The following is a 17,271-nucleotide window of genomic DNA, read 5'->3' on the forward strand; positions in this document are numbered from 1 at the left end:
GGAGAATAAGATAAATGTGTCCATAATAATGGACCTTCTTGCCAAAATACTCCTGTAGGAATATTTTTTGTTGGTAGTACAATAAATAATAAAGGCAAACTTATATCAATTCTATCCAAATGCATATTTTCCATATATGTTTCAATGAATTTTAATGCCTTTCTTGCTTCAGGTGTTAACATGCGGGGTGAATTTGGATCTGATGGACCTTTTAGGATATCAAATAAAGGTCCCAATTCTCCTGTTGGAATACCTAGATGAGGCCATATCCAATTTATGTCTCCTAATAACTTTTGAAAGTCATTAAGTGATTTGAGTTGATCCACTCATATTTGAATTTTTGGTGGACGGACCATGGTTGAGGATAATAGAACTCCTAAATAATTAATTGGAAAATTTAATTGTACTTTATCTATTGCTATCTCTAGATTATAATTTTTTAATAAATTTGTAAGTGTGGCATAACATTCTAGCAATGTGTTTTTAGCTTTGTGTGCTAATAATACATCATCCATATAGTGAAATATTTGTAGTTCAGGATTTTGATTTCTAAGTGGCTGGATTACTTTGTTAACATAAATTTGACACATAGTTGGGCTGTTAGCCATCCCTTGAGGGAGTACTTTCCATTCATATCTCTGATCAGGACCTTCATGATTTAGTGCAGGGATAGTAAATGCAAAACGTGGACTATCCTCAGGATGAATTGGAATTGAAAAAAAAATAATCTTTAATATCTATAACTAAAACATACCAAGTTTTTGGCAAAGCAGACAATTGAGGAATCCCCAATTGAGCAGGTCCCATAATGACTATTTCATTATTAATGGCTCTTAAATCTTGCAATAATCTCCATTTACCAGATTTCTTCTTGATGACAAAAATGGGAGTATTATGGGGAGATACAGAAGGTTGTATATGTCCTTCCGCTAATTGTCGTTTGACCAGATCATGGGCTACTTGTATCTTTTCTTTAGTCAAGGGCCACTGAGGAACCCATACTGGTCTTTCTGATTTCCATGTAATTTTTATTGTCTCAGTGGCCCTTTGTGAAAATCCAACCCATGTCTGTATGTTCCTTGATCTATTTGTATTGGTGCTGCTATACCTTGTTCTTGTTTTTCTAATCTTTTTCCTTTCCTAAAACCTTGTCTAGCCATAATAGTGGGTGCATTTTGATTGGTGTTATTTGTTAATGTCAAACCTAATTGATCTAAGACATCTCGTCCCCATAAATTTACGGGAAGATGATCCAATACATAGGGCTGTATAGTTCCTTCACATCCTTCAGGATCCTTCCAATCTAATACCATTGCGCTTCTATCGGGATTAGTTGCCACTCCTAGGCCTCGAAGCGTTTGAGTGGCTTGTTGTAATGGCCAATGTTTTGGCCATTCTTGACGAGAGATGATGCTAAGGTCTGCACCTGTATCCAGTAGCCCATTAAATTCATGTCCTTGAATATTTAGTTTTAGCATGGGGTGAGAATCTAAATTTAAAGAAAGCATAGCCCAATCTACACCTGTGGAGCCTAATCCCTTGGAACCTCTTTCTACAGCATGACTGGAAAATTTATCATGTAGGCTTGGTATTATTAGTAACTGTGCTATTCTATCTCCTGGTGAAATTATTGATATACCCTTTGGAGAACTGGCTATAATTTTTATTTCACCTTCATAATCGGGATCAATTACCCCTGGACTTATTAAAAGTCCTTTTAGAGTAGAAGAACTGCGTCCCAATAATAAGCCTACTGTTCCTTTCGGAAGAGGTCCTTTTACCCCTGTGGGAATGATTTGAACTCCCATCTCTGGAGTTAGTACTGATCTGGTGGAGGCGCAGATGTCCAACCCTGTGCTCCCTCTGGTTTGTCTGATGAGGGATCTGATGGACAATGTGTCCTGGTCACTACCCTGATGGGGTTGCTGGGTTCCTCCAGTGCTCCGTATATTTGTGGTTTGGGGCCCCGGAGCATTGGGGCCCTCTGTCCATTTTTTGGCAACAGAGCCCAATGCCTTTGTCCACGATATTGTGGATAAACACCTTGTCCTTGTTCGTTTTTTGATAATGGAGTACCCTCTATGGTGGTTTGAGAATGGCATTCATTAGCCCAATGTCTCCCTCTACGGCATCGTGGGCAAATACCCGGTATTCTACTCCTTTGATACCTAGTTTTGTTAAACCCTCCTCCTATGGGGCAATTCCTTTTAAAATGTCCTGTTTGTTGACAATTGTAGCATGTTCTTGGCCTGGTATATAAAGCCTGTTTTACTGCAGCTGCCACAATTTGCCCTTGTTCATTAATGTCTCTGGCATCTAAAGCCTGTTTTACTGCAGCTGCCATGACTTGCTCTTGTTCATTAATGTCTCTACATAATTTAATATATGTGTTTAAATCTTCCTGTTTCCATGGTCTAATGATATCTCTGCACCAATGATTCGCTTGGTCATAAGCTAGTTGTTTTATTAATGGCATTGCTTGTTCTGTATTCCCAAAAACTCTGGTAGCTGTTTGAATAAGCCTATCTACAAATTCAGCGTAAGGTTCATTAGCTCCTTGTATTATCTTAGATAATTGACCTTGTAAACCTCCATGTCCTTGTAAAGTCTTCCATGCCTTAACTGCATCTACAGCAATTTGTGAGTATACGCCAGGATCATATGCAATTTGTTGCTGCCGATCCTCATAAGGTCCCTTTCCTAACAACATATCTAGATTTCTCTGAGAATAACCAGCTGCTGCATTTCGCCTAGCCGTCTCCTTGCAAAATTCCTCATTGGCAACCTTCCATAATAGGTATTGTCCTCCATTTAGCACAGTTTTACAAATATTAGCCCAATCTGCTGGCGTCATGTTTAAGTTGGTAATGGATTCGACCAAGCTTACAGTGAAGGGTGCTTGAGGACCATAGGTTGTTACAGCCTCTTTTAGCTCCTTCACTGTTTTGAAATTTAAACCCTGGTAAATTCGCTGCCCTCCTACCTCAAATACAGTGCATACTTGAGATCCTGTCTCAGGATCCCAACTATCAACTGCGGGTGTTGGGAGTCTCCTAGCATATGGAGGTGGTGCTGTTGATTGGACACTTATGTCCTCTGGTGATAGAATGCTGTTAGTAGCAGTCTCCTGTAGAGGTGGTGCTGATGGTTGGACACTTACGCTCTCTGATAGAAAGGTATTATTAGCAGTCTCCTGTTGTAACTTTTCCCCGATGGCTTTTTCTGCTCTAAACTTCCTTCCTCTGTCTCACTAGCTCGAAAGACCTTCTCTTTTACTTGAATCTTTTCCTCTTTCTGACTAATTTGAGAGACCTTCTCTTTTACTTGAATCAATATGTCTTCTCCTTCCTCTACCTTTGTCTGAATTGAAGGCTTTGGACTAAGCAAACCAGATACCAACGCCCACAATGTCAATGTGCCAACTGGCAGAGTCCCTGGGTTGTTCTTTTCTATTATTTTTAAATCTTCACCATGATGGTTCCATTGTGATATATCTAACAACTCCTCCTTAAAAAGCCATGGGCTACATTTTTGTATTGTATCAACGTATGCCCTGACTGCTCTTGATTTTACTGGGATGCCTCCTTCCTCTAACAATTTACTTAACAGTCTTTCAGTTTGTTTTTTTACTAATTTCTGATCCCGTATTTCTACTATAATACAATCCAACAAGATAACACCAAACAAAACCGAGACAGAATGAAATAAAAATGGAACCATACAAAATCATTATATGAACCTTTCTATCCTCCTGAAATGTCCATCCGTCCTTTCTTCCTATCTGTTCCTCAGACCCAAATAGTTTTTCCTCAGATGTGAGCGGTTTTTCTTCCGTCTCACTCATCTCCAGGGACAGGCAAGTTAAAACAAAAATGAAGCAAAACAAAAGAGGAAACTTAGAATGGCTACCCATCCTCTCGCCCTGCCCTCAGGGGCGAGCAGTTTACTTACCCTCAGTCGCTCCCCATGCGAGCCACCAAATGCCGCAGTCTGGCTGGGCACAATTCAGGAGCCACTTGTCAAAAGAAACTAACTTTATTTTTAGAACTACAAATGCCAAACAAAACAGCTCCTCAGGAAAAAACCCTCAGAGCCCAACTGCCACCACCGGCTTCCCACAAGCTTCTCACCCCCACACAAACCTCACCACCTCCCACAATCCTCCTGCTCTTGAGGCTGATTGGCTGGGTCATGTGGGCGGAGCCAAAGAAGTCCTCCAATGAGCAGCTCCGTGGAGGAGCCAATCAGCTAGATGTTGCTGGGGCCGCTGTGAGCCAATCATCAGCTGGCAGTCTGAAGGGCAGGGAAACAGCCCAATGAACATCACCGCAGAGGAGCCAATCAGCTAGATGTTGCTGGGGCCGCTGTGAGCCAATCATCAGCTGGCAGTCTGAAGGGCAGGGAAACAGCCCAATGAACATCACCGCAGAGGAGCCAATCAGCTAGATGTTGCTGGGGCCACTGTGAGCCAATCATCAGCTGGCAGCTGGAAGTTTGCTGGCAGCTGGAAGTTTGCTGGGGCCCCTTTGGCTGTGGCTCTCAACACCATACTGCTTATCTGAGGTTGGCTCGAAGAATATGCACAATCCAGAAGGACACTACCCAACTCACAAGATATTGCTTCCTGCTTGGTACCTTAGATGGTTTAATTAGTTGCTCCATTGTTCTATCAAATGGATTATGTGATAGGAGGATGAATTCTGTGGTCATGAGTTCATTGCTACACCATCTTTGGCCTAAAAAAGGAATCCCTTGGTCCCAGGCAGTTTGTGTGAGATGTTCTTATAATGACAGTTTAGACATTCTGTGTATGCTTGTATTGTGCTGGCAGAATCCTGTAGACAGGATTGGCAAACCCACATCTAGCTGTGCTGGAATGTATATGTCAACTTAGCTAAGGTAGGGAAATGATTTCTCCATAGCCCTCTTCCTTGTGCTATTTTAGGAATAGAATTAGCCAAAGGAAGAACTTTAAAAAAATTTTAAGGATGAAGTTCAGCAGAAATCATTACTCTCAAGAGGTCATATTTTAGAGCATCACATGGTGATAGACAAGGGATGAAGTTGCCCAGCAGGGCCAGGTTGTTGCTACTCTCCTGTGCTCTGTATTCAGCACATCTTCCTGGTCTTCCTGGGAGACAGCACCTATGGAGAGTGGGAAAGGGTTGGGGATGCAGAACATTCCAAGTGCAGGCAGAAAGAGGGTGTATTGTCTGCAAAGAATTTAACACAGCAACAAAAATAACAAAAAGACAGCCTACCTTTCATTATCACCTTGTGCCTGCAATGCTAACACTGTCAGTGCTGAGCTTAACAGGGAAGAGCACACTCTTTGCTCCCTGTCCTTAGGATCCCCCTTCTGCCCCTTTCTGTATGTCTCTGAGGATAACTTTCCACAAGAGTAGACCTAGATGTACCTCGTTTTTTATGATGGCATAATGCACGATTTCTTTATTCTCATATTAAAGGGTTATCAGATTGCTTCTAACTTTTCCACTTACAAATAATGGAGAACTGAAATAGTTCTAGATATTTTTATGCACTTCTGCAGATATTTCTTTAGGATAGATACTTAAAAGTAACACAACCAGAGACTGGGGATGTAGGAGTAGAGGGGGAGTAGAGAAGTTATCAATGGGTCTTAAACTGCAGTCAGACAGGAATAAGAAACTCTGGGCTGCTATTGCACAGTAGGGTGGCTGTAGATAATAATTATGTACTGTATATCTCAAAAAGCTAGAAGGAAGAATCTTGAATGTTTTCACCATAAAGATATAGGAAAAGATATATATACTTAACTAAATATTACATAATGTATATACATTATCAAACTATTACATACTATTCCATTAGTATGTATACTCTACATTTTTACATATCAGTTAAAAAACAAAAATAAAAAAGTCATAAAAGGTCATGCACAAGTAAATATATTTTTTAAAGTAAAATTTAATAGATATTGCCAAACTTCTCTCCAAAAATATGGTATAGAATCTACATTTACAATAGTTGCGAGCCTCTGTTTCTCCACATCTTTATGCATATCAGATATAAGCTTGTTTAATCAGATTGGCTAAAATACTTACCCATAAATCTTTCTAATTTATTTCATTATGTGCAAGCTTGTGAGTACATATATTTTGTTTATGGCTCATTCATATTTTATTTTCTGTAGATTACTTGTTATCTTTTCACTGTTGTTTCCTATTAGTTTATGCTTTATATTGATTTATAAATGATTTTATATTATGAGTGGAAATCCTTTGTTTTTTATATATATATGGTACATTTATCTTCTCAGTCATGTTTATAATTCAGTTTTAAAACATAATATCTTTCTCATAATAATTCAATTTTTTACATAATCAGAGCTCTCAGTTTTCCCTGTTGTGGAAACTGCTCTCTATGGAATGAAGTTAACTTTCTAATGAAGTTAAAAAGCATTCTTAAAATTGTTGTAACTTTCTTGTCATTATGAAAGTTATTTGTAATTTGTTTAATAATTATAAATGTTAGGTTTATCAGCATATACCAAACACATTAGACTATAATGAGTAGTCAAACATGGAATACTCATCTTAGGCATTTTAGGTAGTATTTAAAACACAGACATTCCAATACCCCAGAAAGATTAACAGCATGAAGCATGACACAGATCACACATCAAAATGTTAATTCAAGGACTTATTTGCTTCCAAAACATGTTGTTTCTTAGAACACCACTCACAGGGTTTACACAAAATAAACATACACATATGTATGTATATATATAATATTATATATACATATACTGTATGTATATATATTTTTTGCTTTCAAAACTTGTTGTTTTTTAGAACACCACTCATGGAGTTCACACAAAATCATATATATGTTAAGAGAAATGAGCTAGGCACAGAAAGACAAATAACACAAGGTATCATATATGTGAAGGATAAAAAACATCAAATTCATAGAGACAGAGGCTGGGAAGTAGCTGGATTGAAGAAATATTGGCCAAAGGATGAAAAATTTCAGTTAGACAGGAGGAATAAGTTCAAGAGATGTATATCAAGATGACTACAGTAATAACAATATACTGTATATTTGGAAATTGATAAGAAAATCAATTTCAAGTGTTGCTAAAAAAGGGTAACTGAGGCAATGCATATGTTAAGTAGCTTATGTAATTGTTCCACAACTGTAGCTATATCAAAACCATGTTGCCTATACCACGAATGTGCAAAATTTATTAATTAAAAATAAATAAAAGAAGCATAAAAGGAGCAAAGAAAAGAGGGGCTTTATTCTATTTATCTCAAATTTATGCAGGAAGGTAGCTGGGAGAGCCCACTAATTCAAGTTGAAAGGATTAAGCAACCCCTAAGGGCCTTCTTTGCTATAGAGTATTATTTCATCCTCTTCTTTTTGAGTTCCAAGTTAATTTCCTGTATGATTTGTTACATTAAACAGAGAATGAAAGGAAGCATGAAAATACAGTTGCAAACTTCTCTTTTGATGGTATTTCAGACAATGCCTGACACAATGTGTACAAATATAATTGATGCCTTATGTTCTGATCTGACTTGGCCTGGATAGGCTGATAAGCAGCCTGTCGACCAGGGAGTTTTATTCTTCTCCTGCAGCATTTACTTGGAAGCAAAAGCATTTCTAATATATTTTCAAATCTATGGCTGTCCCCAGAATAAGTAACACTTTGTAGTTCTTCTCCTTATCCCCATGTGAAATCAGCTTAAAAATTAAATGCATCAAAAGCAGTTTTGAAGGAAAAAAGGAGCCCCAAGAAACAGTCCTAAACTAGGAAAAACACAAAAATGGCTTCAAGCTGTGATGATGGGAGGTCTGCATGCCAAATCAATCTATATGAACCTCCAATTTCTTTTAAAAAATTTTATTGGTCCGATTATAAGAACACAGGCTTGCTTCAGAAAATGTGGAAAATACATCAAGAACTAAAGAAGCAAATTTTTAAAAAGCATCATACAAGGCACAGATAATGACTATTAACTTTTTGGTGTATTTCTATTTAATATTACACACCTATATTTTTACAAAAGTGGGCTTCTCGTGCTGGGAATGTAGCTTAGAGATAGATCACTTACCCAGCAAGCACAAAGCCTGGGTTCAATACCCAGCACTGCCAAAAATGAACAAAGAAAATTAGGTTCCTATGGTAAATACAGGTTTGAATCTTAATTTTGTCATTTATACATATAATGATAAAACTTGCCCTGAATTATTAAATATTATTCTAAATATACTTGTAAGTCTGCTTCATTTTTGTATATAATATTATAAATTTTGTAGTTCTTAATTGCTTTCCATTTTATAGATTTTAATTGCTTTTTATTTGATATTTATGTAAGCAGCAGCCTTATATTTTGGATTTTGTTTGACTGAAAATTTACTGAGATGATGTTTTTAGAGTACAACCTTGCATGAAATCAAAGGATTAAAAACTTTTCAAGACCTTTGTCATACTTAATCATATGGCATTCAGAAAATTTATACCAACTTCTTAGGTGAGTTTTTAATACTTGCAAGCAGATACTCTCACTTTCTTCCAGGTCTGGTTCACTGGAATCAGCTGTTGGGGCTGGACCCTCCCATAGCTGTTTCGGAAGATATAATTCCTGGGAGGAGTTGTCCCCAGAGCCCTCTTCACCTTGTTGTTCCTCAGGGTGTGCATGAGAAAGTGGAGCAGGATGTCTGCTGTGAACACCAGAGAGGGATGTGGATTCTACTTGAGCGTTTATGTGGAACTGGGTCACAGGTACCTGAAGATCGTGGTTCCACTCGAGAGTTCTGAAGTGGGAGGAACAGTAGCGCCACCTGCTGAGTAGATCTATGAGCAGCAGCCATTATGAAGGTGTGAAGAAGGCAGAGCGCAAAAGGCCTGCGTGAGAACCACCAGTAGGGGGCGCTCACGCAGGCCGTGCTGCCAATCATCAGCGGTTGTCCTTAATACCCTCCTAAGGCTGGGAATCTGAGGTGCTTAGTCAATGAAAACTAATTCTGTGGTTGATCTGTCCCCGTCCTAGCGTGGCAAAATGAAAGAAAATGAAGACAACCAGTTGGGATGTATGGAATGAATGAAATTCATACATTAAATAAGCTACGATTTACCATTACCTTTAACACAGTAAAACACATTTGAATAAAATGTGTCTTTATGAATTTTTCTTACTTAAGATACCTTTCACGGGATAAAATCAATATCATTATCTCCTCAGGAGGATGCGTCTACAGGTACCAATCTTTATTCACTGCAGGAGGGTTCCTGATACAGTAATTACTTGGGTGGCTGAGAATCTTTAAAGTAGAACGAAGTAGAGGTCCTACATTGGAAGAAATTCGGTTCAGAAATCCAATCTTATTGAAAGCACTTTAAAAAAAAATGAGTGTAGGTTTTGGAAATAAGGCACAACAACAAAAACAACAACAAAAATTCAAACACCGAGTTTGGGAAAGTAAACATTTTTAATTCAATTTGTCATTTAGAGTTGATTGACATACAACTGACAGATGCCCACCCCAACCCCTAGGCCTTCAGTTGGACTCAGAGGCTGCTTTACTGACGATGGCATTCCTCAGAGCACCTTTCACATCCTTGTTCCTAAGGGTATAAATCAAAGGGTTGAGTAAGGGGGTAACAAAGGTGTAGACCAGGGCGATCTGGCGGTCCTCGTCCTCCGAGGTGCTGGACCGCGGCCGCAGGTAGACCAGGCTGCAACAGCCGTACTGCAGCAGGACCACGGTGAGGTGCGAGGAGCAGGTGGAGAAGGCGCGGCGCCGGCCCTCGGCTGAACGGATGCGCAGGATGGCGGAGGCGATGAACACGTAGGAGACACAGATGAGCAGGAAGGGGACGGTCAGCACCAGGATGCCCACGACGTAGAGCACGGCCTGGTGCACGCGGATGTCGGCACAGGCCAGGCGCAGCACCGGGGGCACGTCGCAGAGGAAGTGGTTGATCTCCCGGCGGCGCCCACAGAAGGGCAGGGTGAAGATCAGGGCGGTGAGCTGCAGCGAGAGGACGAGGGCCAGGCCCACGGAGCCCACCACCATCTGGACGCACAGCTTGTGGGTCATGATGAGGGTGTAGTGCAGCGGGTGGCAGATGGCCACGAACCGATCGTAGGCCATGACTGCCAAGAGAAAGCAGTCGGTGCTGCCCAGGGTGACGAAGAAGAACATCTGGGCCCCGCAGCCGGCTAAGGAGATGGGCTTCTGGGCCCCCAAAATGTTAGAGAGCATCAAGGGCACCACCACAGAGGTGTAGCAGATTTCCAGGGAGGACAGAGTGGACAGGAAGAAATACATGGGGGTGCGGAGCGAGCTGTGTGTGCACACGACGCAGACGATGGCTGTGTTGCCGCAGAGGATCAGCAAGTAGAGGAGGAGGAAGAGGAGGAAGAGCAGGACCCGGAGCGCAGGGACAGCCGTGAACACGCGGAACACGAACTCGGCGGGGCCGGACTGGTTGAGCCCAGGGCTCCAAGCCAACATGCCCTCGGCCAAAGGAACCCAGGGCAAGTGGCGAACGCTGGTTGGTTGAGTGGCTTCACGGCCTGCACACAACAGGGATTTAAATCTGAGTTTTGACTTGGAATTACCTATTTACTTAATTGGTTTCCAACCATGATGCTCGGGAATGAATTCATGACAGGGGTCTGGCATGTTTTTCCTTGGAAATTTTTATGAATGGGATAGACACTCCTCTGTGGAAGATCCTGGTGAGGAGACATGGAGATATTTCTGGTGAAATGTCTTAGAACAAAACAAAACAAAATGTTCTGGTATTTTAAATCCAATTGACAGAGAGTTAGCATTGAATTAATTACATAGTTGTAGATATTTTTATAATTAGATAAATGAGTGCTTCACATTTTGGTAAGCATTCTTATTGAAATACAAAATGTACACAGAGGAGTTCCCAGATCCTACATATACGACTTTTTTTTTTTTGCACAGTAAATATACCACTATACCATTACGAAGGTTAAAAAATAGGAACAATTCCAAGAACCTACAAGCAACCTTCCTTATCTCCTCACAAAAGTAATGAGGGTTGCCTTTTATCACAGCTTAGATTAACTATGTCTCAATTTACATGTGTAAGGATAAAGCATGGATTTTATTGTAACTGGTTCAACACCTTGTCTTCAGAGGTTATTCTTGTTGTTCTGTGTAACAATACTCTTCTTTCCATTACTTAATGAAAGAACATACCCATTATAGTAGGTTATTCATGAGTTGTTCCTTTATACTCAGTTGTTTTGCCTCCAAATAAAACTAGGCAAACATCTTTTATTCCAATCCTTTCTGATACATACTCATCTTTTATTCCAATTCTTTCTGATATATGCTCTTCATACACTTCCTCTTATTTAAAAATTTTCTTTAAATTTCCAACCAGGAACCTAATAAACTTTTGGTCTTGGACAAATTTGAATGACAAAATACTGAACAGCCAAGTTAAAATTAAATTGCAGCTTTCTGAGATAAGAAAAAGATGGTAAGAAACCTACAAATGCAATAGAAGGATTGAATTATGCGTTAGGACAATCAGGAGGATAAGAAAGGGTTTTATAAGCATCTGGGAATGGGGAAAAATGCCTATAAATTAAGCACTTTCAGATTGGACTACAACTTTATTTTTAATAATAAAAAAGATCTAAGAGACAACAGAGCGCTGTCTACAAGAGTTTAAAGAAAAACAAATTGTGAAAGAACAGGCTTTAGTGATTTATGTTCAAAAGCAGCAGAAAGACTTTTCCAGATTTACAAGGGCTTAGGAAACATATCCTAGCAAATACAATTAAAACAACCCCTTGACAAAGCCTCTGGGTTGCTGAGTGATTAATCAGAACATATAATTCAAGACTGGGAAAGTTGTAATGTAAAATAATATGCTTTGAAAAAAAATCACATAGTAAATAATATATTTAACATTAAGAGTTCAATGCAAACAAATAAAAAATTGCCAAGAATAATTATTTAAAATATACATAATATAATTTTTTAAAGGTAAATAAATTATGCATATTTAAAACTATAATTTGTATAATTAGGTAATTGATAGAGAGGGATAAGAGAAATAAAAGTATGCTAATGTCCTCAACCTATATAAAGAAGGATTCCAGAGGTATTTCATTTAGCTGTGACCAACGAGAGAAGTATTTACCCAAACGTGTATTTCTGAATAATCATAAATAATGTAAAACTCAGCATACTCATTTTAAACAGTCAGATGATTCTTAAAAAGTAAATATAGCACAGAGCAAAAAGTTGAAAATGAAGGAAAATGTGAGCAAGCATATAAAGTAGCTTCAAATAAGCTGAGAAAAGTAAATATTTCAGTTATGAAAATAAGTTTAAATGGGGCTTATATTCTATTAAAGACAGACTGTCACATTCACACATGAAAAAGTCCAACCCAGTGTAAGCATGGTGATATAGAAAGACTAGCATTGCTTTTGTTTGTCTTTATGTCTTCTGATCTAACCAATGCAGTTGAACAAAAGAGGTGCAGAGGATTTGACTATACAATAGGATTGATTGAAAAAAGCAAGATCAATAAGATATTTATTCTTTTGATTAGCCCCCAAATACAATGTAGTAGAGGGTCTTTCAACTCTTCACTTAACTGATGTGACAAATCAACTCAGGTTCCTCATTCCCTCTGTATGACATAAGACATGTTTTCAACGATGTACCGAACACCAGGGGCCTTAGCTCCCTCTGCAGCAGCTCTGAGGATTCCCACATCCACACATCGATTTGTACATCCACCAGCAAGCTTCATTTTCCTCAAAACTGTTCATATCATGCATACTAATTTCTAAAGTCATAAAAATTTATTAAATGCTATAAAAATCAAATAATGAAAACTATCATTTGAATGTTTGGGAAATACTTTAACTAGTATAAGCTGCTAAAAATGGCTATGGGATAAGATGTGAGACAGACCACTATAAAAAGTTAGGAGGGGAAAATGAGAAAAGTTTGTATAATTTTATATTCACATTGGACATGAGTCTAATTTTCAATTCCGTGTTCAAAAAGTTAAAACTGGAATTAGTACTTGATTGTTGTAAGAAAGGCTTTGACTTCATGTAACGTAAAACTAATAGTAAATTTCTTGGCATTAGATCAAAAAGTTGATGAGCAAATGCCTATTTAAATGGTTTCAGTTAATTTACTTTTAGTTTTATGATTCCACTAAAAATAATTATCTTTAATTTTAAATTAAAAATGCATACCTAGTAACGATGGGTGCTGCTGGGTCAATGGGATAGAGATCTTTCTGTTGATGACTGAAACTTTTCTGTATTTACAAATTTTGTCATGAACATATACAATTTTGCAGTTATGTAGTGACTTAAAAATCTTCCTTCAACATTTGTTATTTCAACAAAATATTAGGAAGGAAGGAAGACCAGCGGGGTGTCAATGGCTTAGGGTTTTTGTTTTCAGTTAAATTTGGGTTTGAACCCAGTCCCCTCTCTTGTTAATATGGTTTTCATATTGACCATGTTATTTGGCCCCTTAATGTATATAGGAGACTTGAATATGGAGCATTATAAGGAATTTAGAAAGATTAAATGTTTCAGAAGTATAATGTTCCTGAGACATAACAGTGTCTGGTGGATATATCTGCTCCTCTGCCTCTTTTCTCAGGATGGTGTAATTTCCTTGGATTCTTACCCTTTAATCCTTATCTTTTCTGGAATAAGGAATGAGGCTTCTCTAGAGCTACATCCTCTTAAGTCTTCCAGTTGCTCTGTGGATCCTTGAATAATAAGAGAAACAGTAAAAGAAAAGGAAGAAGAATAAACAAAATAGAAGAGAGATTTCAGCCAAACAATTGTCATTATATGTTATCAAAACCAAGTAAATTAGAACTTGACTCAAGAAAACATTTAAAATGATCCAGTCTTACTAAGACATGAGCATCAAATGAGCAATGTTGCACCTGAAGAGAAACAGTCAAAATCTTTTGTGCAAAACATACCTAATCTGTGGTTCAAGCAAAATGTGGGTTTAGGAGCCTGAAGTTTGCCAGGACAAGATGTGACAAGGTGATATAGCAAAGAAAAAGGACATGTATTCAAGATAAGGCTGTCACATTAAAAACATACAAATTATATTTGAAAATAAATGTTTTCCTCTCATTTTAAAGGGGTTTGGCCTACTCTAATGATTTCATCTCATTCAAACTATTCCTGGAACTCCTTTGGAAATTATTTTCTTTTTTAAAAAAAATTGTTTTTAGATTTAAGTGGACACACTATCTTTATTTTACCTTTATGTGGTGCTGAGGATCGAACCCAGTGCCTCATGCATGTCAGGTGAGCATTCTACCCCAGCCCTGGAAATAATTTTCTTAAACAGATTAGTTGTGACACATGTTCACATTGGGACGATACATTAGCCATTTTTTCTTAACAACAAAACATTGAGACACAGTGAGATGAAACACAGTGAAGGAACTGGTTATTGTATTTGGTACTACAGGATTTGCCCCAAACGAAAATAGGAGTTGGCGAAGCTAATATTACTGTGCAGAAGAAACATACAGCTAATTAAATGTAGGAATAAGTGTCATTTCTATTAGGTTCATCAGATGTACCTGATTATATGGTAGTCTTTGTGAAACTTTACTTATTGTTGAAATTAACTGGAATCAATCCATTCCACCATTCAAATTCAACTCTTTTGAGCATCACATTCAAGTATTCTGTCCATTGGCATGAACGGATGATCTGATCATTTAAACATTTCATCTGGCTAATAATGGGCAAGAAGTTGATTGCCTCTAAAAGTCCTTAATAGAAATCTGCACTGAGACAACTATTTATTTCATGTCTACAAGAACTTAGTATAAATATTTTTTTTTTCTATTCTGGACTTTCATCATTCTACCCCACTTCCCTGCTGGTTTTTTTTCTAGATATAAGGTATTCAAAATTTAATTTCCTTATCACCTAACAGTCCATGCAAATCTATAGGCTTCTTTCATCATTATCAATGTTCTACTGTTCTCCTCAAAGTTATTCTCAAAGAACCTTCCAATCCTTCCAGCCTCACTGTGCACAGAGTACACTTGATTTCTGCTGTTCCTATGGCTTATTTGGGAGTTGATGCTTAAAACACTCAACACTTGGCAATACCAGTTTGATTAACATTTTAGTCTGGGTTATATTTAAGCTCCACAAGGCCAAGAATATTTGTTTTGTTTACTCCCATATCCCCATCATAATTATTTTACTTACACTAAATGGAATTAATTTGTTCTTACATCTCGCATCCTTTAAACTTCCTTTTAAAATCAATGTTCAGTGGCTCCTTCTACAAATCAATTTTGCTTTAATTACTTAAGGCCCCCGAAGATTGGTACTTTTCTCTGTCCAATGGTTGTTTATATTCATTTGCTACATGAAATAAAGGAGAACTTGGATTCAGCTTACCAAAGGACAGTAGAAAGCACAGCAATTAAACTATTGATGTATTTTCTAACCAATAAATTTGACGATGCTGGGAAACTCCCCTATGTAGCAGTCTTTCCTCAGCGGCTGAGAGGCATTGTTGCAATGTATAATATATGCAAACTGCGAATACATAAACACTGTACCTAAGAAACCCAGAACACTCTCGAAAATGTCAGGCTGTGATGGAGTGATAGAAAAGCAGGTCAAAATGGGCTTACTTATAGAATATATGTAAAATTGAGGCTCTACATCTGGGAACTATAAAGAAATGCAATACATCTATTTCTGTCTTTTTATATCCTTCATGCAAAAACTGATGTCCCCAGAGATTAAGCCTTATTCAAAAGCAAATGGAAGTTTCCAGGCCAGAATGCACATTCTGTTGGATTAATTACAGAGGGTGGGGTTCACATACATGCCTTCAATATGCCCCTCTTTTCATTTACATTTATGGGTATGCAATTTAGTTAAGAGAGTGTAAGAGCTGGGCAGATGATTCTGTTAGTGCAGCTGAAACAAATGTTCAAACTCAGTGTGACATTATGCACACAGATGAGGGAGGCAGCATTCTTTGTTGGGCAATTCGAGAGCTATTCAAAACATTTCCAGCCCCAAATTATGTCTGTTAATGGCAATGACTACTGTACCATGCCCAAGTTAATGACACCTTCAGGAGACATTTGGTCTCCCAACAAGAGTGTGAGTTCTGGATCTGCCATCTCCTAACGGATCTCTAGGAATCTCAGGTTTTGATTTAGAAAGAACACCATAGGTTACTGTGGAGAGTTACTGTACGATTATCATTAAGGTGCATTATTAGGTGCACTGTCCTGTGACAGGTATTTTATTATTCTCCTTATTGCGGTTTCTGCCCTAGTTCTACTGGACCACGTTGTTTCTTGCCCTGGTCTCTGTTGCTCTGGAGTCTTTGCATCATTCACTCTTTCCACCTTGGACACCCTTCTCCTCTGAAGTTCCTAGCTATATCCTGCTCCTCTTTCTGAGCTCAGTCACATGTCATCTTTCCCTGACCTTCATATTTCCCCAACTCCAGTGGTAAACACTCCTTCAACATACTTCCAGAAGACCTCCTCCTCATTGCAACTCCAAGGTCACTACTCTTATGAATAAAGAATGAAGCAGGAAAACATTAGCATCTGTCATTAACTCAAGTCTTGTGCTCAGCTATGCTGACAGATTTAAAAGAATTAAAAGACTAGATTGCCAACTACAGCTTCACAGGAGGACACATGAATGGAAAAAATTCAAACAATTGAGGAACTAACCCTTAAACTGTTTTCTTTAAAATAGGGACTCTTTATCATGCCCCAGAAATGAAAGTTTTTGTGGTCAATTGGAAAAGATTCACATTTCTTAGAGATTCACCATGCTTAATAGCATGAGAGTATTTTGTGAGGCTCTGATACAAAGCAATCAGTTTAATTTTATTTCAAAACTTTTTACCATGGAATGTATTATTTTCACACACAACTATTTAACTTATGATTTCATAGATGGTTCTTTGAAAAATAAAAATAGTTTTATGTCATTCTCTTTAGGATGATCCTGTGGAAAGAATTTAGGAAGAAAAGGCAGAAAACCTGAATTTGATCCTGGCTTATCAGGTATGTGACACTGGACAGTCCACTGTTTATCAAAACTACCTTTTCTGGATCTGATAAAGTGAATGGTAAAACCTACTTTAATAATCCATTGGTTGTCCACAATTAAAGGTTGATATTTATGATGATTCTCAGTGTAAAGCATTATAGAAATT

General features: G+C 38.1%; 1 protein-coding gene across 1 annotated transcript; it reads right to left on the reverse strand.

Moving 5' to 3' along the window:
* Nucleotides 1-9,549: 9,549 nt before the first annotated feature.
* Nucleotides 9,550-10,509, reverse strand: OR10Q1 (olfactory receptor family 10 subfamily Q member 1; the record flags this gene model as incomplete). Its single annotated transcript, XM_081279465.1, has 1 exon — nucleotides 9,550-10,509. One exon carries the CDS (start codon nucleotides 10,507-10,509, stop codon nucleotides 9,550-9,552), a length of 960 nt encoding a protein of 319 aa, XP_081135591.1.
* Nucleotides 10,510-17,271: the final 6,762 nt, after the last annotated feature.

This window comes from Spermophilus citellus (genome assembly GCF_964194105.1).
Source record: "Spermophilus citellus genome assembly, chromosome: 2".
Taxonomy (NCBI): Eukaryota; Metazoa; Chordata; class Mammalia; order Rodentia; family Sciuridae; genus Spermophilus; species Spermophilus citellus.